Source organism: Loa loa, assembly GCF_000183805.2.
Source record: "Loa loa unplaced genomic scaffold supercont3.21, whole genome shotgun sequence".
NCBI classification, from domain to species: domain Eukaryota; kingdom Metazoa; phylum Nematoda; class Chromadorea; order Rhabditida; family Onchocercidae; genus Loa; species Loa loa.
In genome coordinates, this window is record NW_018108201.1 from 407,011 (window position 1) to 415,497 (window position 8,487).

Genomic DNA, 8,487 nt, shown 5'->3' on the forward strand with positions numbered 1-8,487 from the left:
TTACCTAAATACACACTTACAAATAAGGTAATATATTATCAATTACTATGACTTCTTCTAAGCTGTTTTTTTTTTCTTCTCGAAAAGTTCCACTTGAAATTTGCATTCATGTATATTCCACAAAGTTGTAAATAATAAATTTCATTATCTCTATCAAAACTCATACATTTTTATTTCGACAAATTAAAAGTACTATATACAGTATTGAGTTGTCTGAAAGTAATAGGATGAAATATAGCGCAATAATATTAGCACAACGGATTCTTATCATTCTTCTTTACTAAAATTAATTTCCGGAGCACAACAGATTCTTACAATTCTTGTTCACTAAAATTAATTTCCGGATGAATACAGTGAAGAGCAAAGGAATAGTTTGGAAAACTAATTAACAGATAATTATTGCTAATTAAAATCTTATATGAGATTATAAAATAATCTGATGCTAATCAATTTTAAACGTGAAATAGTAGTGCGGACCGATAAATAGCCGAATTATCGAATTAACTGGGTGATGTTCACTCTACAACAGATCAGTCTAATCATGTTCCCAATCATGACGGGATTTATCCCAAATATCATATTCCGATGGTTTATCCCATAAATCGGTTTCATGCCCATAACCATGCTCGTTTGTAGTAACCCATCCATTGTGATGTCCATGATGATGATGATGATGATGATGATGGTGATGATGAGGAGGAGAAGGAAGAGTAAGAGAAGGAGATTCCGGCAAGATATCATGATGATAATGTCCTTTATGTGTTTTATGTCCTGAAAGATAGCACTAAAAGCAATGATACTAAATACTGGGGATATGTTCAGGGTGACCTTTAACCTCGTCATTGTTTGAGCGATCTTACCCGGAAACTTTTTATATGCTGTAATAAATATTATATGGAAACACTGTACCTTTAGAATAGTCTCTCTCATTCTCATGTTCATATCCTTTGTAGAAATTATTGGCCCAACCATCGTGAAATTCTCCACCTTGTTCGTGAGAATCAAGACCTTTTGCATTGTTGTGATATCCCTTTCCATGTTTACCCCAACCGGATGCTTTATGACCATCTGAAAAATTAATTTCAGGAAATATTCCTCTCTAAAATTCGCATAAATGTCATTTGTTACAAAATATCTTGATGACATCGATCACCTGATTCATGATCCTTTGAAGTATGATGTAAACGATCAGCTCCAATTTTTTGACGATGTTTTTCATCTGTGTAAAATTGTTCCACATGATATTCTGGTTGTTTGTAATGATAGTCAAAGAATCCGAATGTTTTTGCTTTGACATCTGTAGAATGTCGTCATTTTGAGCATTGTTAAAGTAATCTTTGATTGTTACACAATGAATGATTATCTTAAAATTATTTTTTCTTTTGATAGATTAAAATTAAATTGATATTCGAAGTTCTAAAAAAATGTTACTACTAAAATTATCGATTTAAAAATGATACCTTTCCCAGTGGTACTAGCCTGATCAATATGCTTTGATGCACCTTTTTTAGCAACACCTGAAGCATGTTTACTAGCACCAGCTGCTGACTTCAAAGCATGCTCTTCTATTTCATGTTTTATTGCATCTTTGAAGTTTGTCGAATCCTTTTCCTGATATCCATCATTCTTGATTACATATCCACTATCATGTTCATCATTCCAATTATCCCATGCAATATCATCTTTATCCTGCTTTTTCTCATGTTCCGGAATTGGTTGCCATCGAGCACTTCTTGAAATTATATAGAAATTATCAATTACATCTTATGCCAATCAATAAACTTATGCTCTTTTTTTTCTGTCTCAGAAATGAATCTTTTTTTTCCAGTTTTCCGGATGGTTTATTTATTTTACTGATTACCAAAACTTTTCATCTCACCTGCAATCAGTGTAATCCTTAAAAAACTTATGGAAGTATCCGAATTGACCGATAATTTATAAAACTTATTGCATCAATTACAAACATAGAATATTAGTATATACTTCAGGAAAAGAAAAAAAGCAACATACCGTGATAATCGTAAGGAATGAGAAAGAGTGGAAATGATAACAACAAAGAAGTAAACTTTAACAAGCATTGGAGAATTTGTTGTATTTGATTGGTTGATTGATTATTGATCGATTGATTGATTGATTGGTTGGTTAATTAATTTGTATACTTCTCGTAAATGAAGAAGTATTATTAAATGAAATGATAAGCTAAAAGAGATTAAAAAAAAAAGAAGTGATTTTTAATGAACAAAATACAATTTGCTTATATATGATATTTGTAAGTCGGTCAAGGATAGTTTTTTCCAATTGTAAATTTGTTGTTGTAATTTTAATTATGCAGAAATATTTAATGAGTTATGATAATGACTGCTTCTTATAAAATTTCAAACAAGCTTCTTCTCTACAATGGATCATCATCAATGTATGGGACCAGAGGAACACGTTCTTTTCTTCATTCTACATACCATTCTGATGACGATTGTCAAAGAGAGAGAGAGAGAGAAGGAATGCTATCCTCCTGTATACACGAATGAAAATAGAGTAGAAGAAAAAAAAAGGAAACTTTTAAAACTTACCATGCCAAAAAAAAGTTTTATAGTTTAAGGAAACTTGTTTTCACTCAAACAATTCTTAAATGTATAACTTTTTACAGAAAATTGGATTTTTTTTTTTTAACAAAAGATATCCAGAAAATATTGAAGGAAACATTTAGGATAATGTTTCATTTCAGAAAACATTCTTAAATAAAACTCAACTTCATAGAGTCTTTTAAACAACTTCTAGAAGTTTGTTGAGAATACCAGTGATCAATTAATTATTGGATCAAATTTATAGAGTTATTAGGATTTCGGAACAGTATCATTACCTTATCAGATTTAGATTTCAGTGATGCCCGACTATTGTCATTTTCCGTTCGTTTTCGCCGTAATAAACTCATCGTTCAGTTTTTTTTTTTTTTGGGTTATTCAGCATATTATTGACTTAACATTAAGTTACGGCTTTTAGAATCTGCTTCAACATGTAAATTTGAAATTCACTGGAACGATGAGTTCACTGCAAATTCAGGCAAAAAACTTTGCAAAATCTTGAATAATAACCATGACTCAAAATGCTGATATTATGCATTTTGAACAAATGTGTAATCATTAAGTGACGATACTAGCACTTTTGATGAATTCTTTGTGAGCTATCACCACACCAGACTAACTGCAAGTATATAATAATTCATTTCTGCTAGTTTTTCTTTCAAACCCACCTCTTACATTAAGTGCGTTATGAGTTCAGTATTTGAAAGTTCGATCTTCAGTGCTCTGCAACTTTACACAAAAAATCATGCTGGCGGACAACATAGCAAGATCTTTAATGGAATTTCATCCATAATTGGAGTATCATTAGTAGAAAGAGATCTTGTAAAAAGTAAAATTAGAAACTAGGGAGAAATAGGAAAGTTTGCAATGCTATATAAACAATGGAATAGTAAAAAAAACAATTGTATTGCGTGGACAGTACCTAAGTATACCAAAATTGATACAATACACAGAATTAACTTTCAATCACTATAATGATATGTAAATTTACAGGGCATTAACTCTTCAGCATCAAACGTTGTATTATCTTAAGGCTCGAATATAGTAAACACAGTTTTAGTGAATTACTGGTGTGAAATCAAGCTTTTCATATCAAAATATAACTAGTCTTTACAATTCTAGTTTGAAGACTTCAATTCTATATACAGATCTTGGAACTAAATTTTAAAACTAAGATTGCGTGGTGGCAAAGTTCAATATACGTTTTCGTTTAGGAGTGAAGAATACTATGAAACAGTGGCAGTGATACAAATGAAATACGAGTACATTGCTAATGAATAAACACGAGATCTCATTTCAGTTGAAATTAAAATTTACAACATTCGTGCAAACTGCTCCAATCGATCTGTATCTGATACAGTATTTGCAACCGACTGCTGCAAATTTGACGACTGAACAACTGCTTTTGATTGCGAAATGACACCAGAAGCATCCTTCGAAAGAATATTTTTCAAACCGCAACTATCATCTCCTTCCTCTTTCATGCTTTTGTTAGTTACACTATCACCAATTTTTTTATCGAGGAACTACAAAGAGATTAGTAATCACTTCAATTTAATTGATAAAAATTTATACCTGACCAAAAGACTGATTAATCCAGTTGTGATGAATAAAAAGTCAATCTAAATGCATAAAATGACCGAACTAGCAAATAATTAAGACATCCAAAATACCTTGTCACCAGTAGGTCTAGCTAGCGAACGGCGCACAGTGATCGTTTGTGGTACATCCCAGGTAGGAATTTCAGATTTCTGTGGGGACTTTCTCTTCGTTGGCGGAGACACTGAAATCGCAGGTGTGGTTTCTCCTGAGACAGATGGCTGGTCGCCCCTAAAGTAACGAATTAGAAATTTAAGTTCGAAAATATGATGTTTGAGGGAAGTACCGAAATAACAACGTAAAAAATACAAACGTCGAAAATAATAACGTAAAGAATGCGGAAATAATCGCAAAAACTCTTTCTAGTTCCGAATTGAAAAGCAGCGTGAAAAAAGTTGCAACTGAAGTACGCACTTTAAAATTCGGGTATTCTTTTCGGAACTGTTGGCGTGTTTCCTTTTCTCCACCATCACATTGTAATCACCTCGACTAGATGGTGCTCGACTCATAGATAGATCCTCTTAAAGAATTCGAATAACAGTAATCCATCCTTCCAAATATTCTAAGTTAAATTCAAAAATGATTTTAAACCCGAAAGACAAAGATTACCAGTTGCTACTGAAGGTGCTTTCGATCCCTGTGTACTTTTTATATTTATTTCTGAAGCCTTAGCATGGCCAGCTATTTTTTGCTTTTGGAACTGAAAAAATAAAGACAAGAATGTTTCGTGAAAAGAAATAGAATATACGCGAAATCTTGCTTAGATGGATTTAGGCAATCATATTTATTAAGGGGTTATTAATGGCTGTCTACTCTTTCCCGTGTGCTGAAAAAATAATGGGACTAAGTAAATATTCAGAGTAAATATTTAGTAGATATTAACCCATTAGAAGTTGACAAAATCTTTAAATGAAAGCCAACATTAAACTACAACTCCGTTTAGCAAGTGTAATCTGACTTTAACAGTAACTTTTTGAGTTGCCATATTAAAATAATTGGGAATAAGTTTTTTTTCCTTTTTTTGAATATTATCCATTGAATCCTTAATAACTACATCAATTCACCTGAAATTCATTTTTTCCATCGACTGAATTTTTTTCATTCCTTTTATGGTTTTTCATTTCTTCCAAAATATGAACTGCAAGGAAAGAAATCATTACCGCAGAACAACAGTAAACAAACGAATATTCAGTAGTGCCAGTGCACATCATAATGAACTAGAACTAAAAACTCTTGCTACTAGTCATCACAGATTAAGACATAAGCATGAAGTCCAAATCCAGCTTATAGTGTAATTAATTAAATATTGTAGTGTAACTACGAAATGTCAATATCTAAAATTTCCGCTCATTTAAAATTTCTATGAAACATACGCGGCTTAATTATATTCCGGATACTTCCTGGGTCGATGGCAACAGATTTCGTGCAATCAAATGTCTTGTAAATACCAACAAGACGATCCGCTAACTCAAACATGTTATTCCGCAGAGAAATGATGATAAATTGTGCATTTTTGGTACGATCCTGAAAATATCTATACTTTTTCCTTCAATTTTTATCGCACGTATAGAAGTTAAACATATGTCTTGAATATCTACTCATTTCTTGCCTGGAAGTAAAAAATTAAGAAATGAATAATGAATAATGAATAAAAATGAACCCTCATGATTCACAGAGAACTCATATTTGTTCAAATAACGACAACTGAGGCGAATTGTATAGTTGCTGCTATGAATCAGAAAATTTTTCAATATTTGAAAACCACACCATAAACCACAGAAATGGATACTTTCTGTCTTGTCATCAAAAACCACTAGGTGATGAACAAATAAGCACGAGGGAAAAGAAATAAAGAAAAATTAGACAAAGCATAATTATCACCTTTCAAGAAAACAAGGAGCTTCAAAAAACTAACAAGTAAAATTTTTAAAAAAGGTCCGTTAACTAAAAAGACCAGATCAGTTAACAGATCTGTTAACTTGATTTGCATTGTTACCTTTATATAATGTCCAATAATTGATACATTTCTAAAATCCAGAGCTGCATCAATCTCATCCATGACATACAATGGTGTAGGTCGATAATGATGCAACGCAAAAACCAGAGCCAACGATGACAGCGTTTTTTCACCACCTGACAAATTAGTAATTTGTTTCCACGATTTTTTTGGTGGTCTCACACTGAAAAATACCGATACAGTTGATGGAAAATAAGAATTTTGAACTAACTTCGAATAATCAATTTCCATTTTCTACCAGTGAAATCTAGGTATAACCGATTAAAATACAGGCTTACCCAAAAGAAACACCTTCACTGAATGGATCAAGTGAGTCAACCAAATCCAAGCTAGCATCACCACCTAATGTTATCATTTGATACATTTCTTTCAATGCCAAACCAATCCGTGTGAAACCGTCCATGAATTCATTCATTCGTTGTTTCTTTAATTGCTCGCAAAATTGACGATGCTTATCACGTTTCGTTGATATATCGGATAAAGCTTCCACTTCACGGTCGTAACGTTCTAGCTAAAAAGTTTTCGAAAAAAAAGTGATGCCACTTTCTCGCCATAAAATTGACAAAAATATAGAGAATAGAAGAGATTTTCATCTAATGTCTGCCTGAATTCTAAATAGACATAACGTGATGATGGTAAGGTCCACCTTTAACAATTGATTCTTTTTGTGGCGAATCTTCAAAATTCATTACAATATACCACTCAAAGAATGAAATTTAAGAGAGAGTTTAAATCTACACAATGGCATTCTTCATCTAGTTATATTCAATACTATCGGTACACACAAATGATATTCCGTACCTTTGTGACATACTCCAGTAAACCATTTGTATTCAGCACTTTAGTAACCTTCCGCTTCTCCAAATTAGCCAAAGTAAATCTGCAAAATTTCGAAAAAATTTCGAAAAGTTTGATCACCCTTCAAAGAACTAATAATTATCTCAAAGAATTTAGAATGCTAAACAGTACTTCATGTCCTGCAGATTGAAATTTTTGATTTCTTCTTCGGAATATTCTGGCAAATCCTTGTAGCGTACAATACCGTCCTTATCAGCCTCAATAGTAATCTCACCACTCTGAAAAAAGAAAATAAGTATTAGTTGATATTAGCAAAAACTTAACACAGTTTATAATTTATTTAAAAATTTCAAAAAAGAAAATTACTTTCAATTTTTTGAAGAATTCGTGCTCAACTCTCAAAGCTTCCTGCAGTGAATAATCATCATCATCATCTTCCTCACTCGACTGAAGCGACTCCGGTAAGCGATCCAAACATTTCACATAGGACAAGTGCAATATTCCGATCTGTAATGTTGACGTTTTTAAATTATCAGTGTGAATTATTCCCAGCAAATACCATCATCACTGTAACAAAATACCTCACTATTCATTGTAAGGGCCTCATATCAGTGGAGTAAAAATTAATGAAGTACATGACATTCTTAGTTCTATGACCATGAACCTTTGTGTTATTACTAACGAACTTTCTTGGGCATAAAATATCACAAGAAAACAAGTAAACAAAAACAGTACCACTTTTCGATTTTCCTCAAATCTTTTCCACTTTTTAATGTAGTTGATTTATAAACAACTTGATCATTAGTGATTTAAGATATATATCAAAAACTTTAACCGGATTCAATTATTGCAATAAATTAAGCTTACTTTTCCTTCAATCGCAACTAATTTTCCTTGTTTATGCTCCAAGAATCTCAAATGTTCGTGAAGAGAACGTTGTAAATCAGCACATCTCTTTTTAAGCCCAACTTCTTCAGCATCCAGTTCAGAATTTTTGTTGAATGCCTCCTTCACCCTGATTTCAGCTTCTTTCATCAATTTCTGTAAAATTCATGTATATACGCTTTGAATTATCTGTGAGTCAAGTATGTAGCCAGATGAGATATAGCGTATCCCCCATGAATTCAATATTGGAAATGGATATGCAGAAAAGCAATATAATTGTTGGAGATGTGTAAGATGTTTTTTTCGTGAACAGAAAATTAGATCAAAGGAAACAATAACGGATAATGCCCTTCTGTCTGTCTTTATTCCTTTCGAAACCTACATTGCAGCAAGGATTGCTAGGTATTTCTGATGAAACAAATGAAGTTACCTCTTGTTGTATTTTCTCCTTAATTAGCCGATTAATATCAGCTTCTTGAGTATCCTCAGTTAATTCAAGTTTCTTGATTGCTTCGTCAGTTTCACGTTGATCGGTTTCAAGATCATTTTTCCTAATTTAATATTCAAATTTCATTTCTTATCAAATTGTTGAATAAGTAATATTTTTTG

General features: G+C 32.2%; 2 protein-coding genes across 2 annotated transcripts in view; both read right to left on the reverse strand.

Moving 5' to 3' along the window:
• Positions 1-439: 439 nt before the first annotated feature.
• Positions 440-1,874, reverse strand: LOAG_10473 (hypothetical protein; the record flags this gene model as incomplete). The annotated part of the gene is made up of 5 exons (XM_003145997.2): positions 440-771; positions 910-1,068; positions 1,154-1,297; positions 1,461-1,732; positions 1,855-1,874. The coding sequence occupies 5 exons, from the start codon at positions 1,872-1,874 to the stop codon at positions 536-538; spliced, it is 831 nt and encodes a 276-aa protein (XP_003146045.1). The 3' UTR covers positions 440-535.
• A 1,430-nt stretch (positions 1,875-3,304) lies between these two features.
• LOAG_16823 (SMC family domain-containing protein) overlaps positions 3,305-8,487 on the reverse strand; it is a 12,484-nt gene continuing 7,301 nt past the window's right edge. Inside the window, exons 21-33 of the mRNA XM_020449482.1 lie at positions 8,309-8,429; positions 7,861-8,034; positions 7,360-7,500; positions 7,165-7,271; positions 6,997-7,075; positions 6,474-6,706; positions 6,175-6,358; positions 5,552-5,702; positions 5,243-5,316; positions 4,788-4,878; positions 4,593-4,698; positions 4,253-4,409; positions 3,305-4,105 (exon numbers count right to left, since the gene is read on the reverse strand). Coding sequence (XP_020307001.1) covers positions 3,893-4,105; positions 4,253-4,409; positions 4,593-4,698; positions 4,788-4,878; positions 5,243-5,316; positions 5,552-5,702; positions 6,175-6,358; positions 6,474-6,706; positions 6,997-7,075; positions 7,165-7,271; positions 7,360-7,500; positions 7,861-8,034; positions 8,309-8,429 — 1,831 coding nt within the window. The 3' untranslated portion in view covers positions 3,305-3,892. The remainder of the gene's footprint in view (positions 4,106-4,252; positions 4,410-4,592; positions 4,699-4,787; positions 4,879-5,242; positions 5,317-5,551; positions 5,703-6,174; positions 6,359-6,473; positions 6,707-6,996; positions 7,076-7,164; positions 7,272-7,359; positions 7,501-7,860; positions 8,035-8,308; positions 8,430-8,487) is intronic.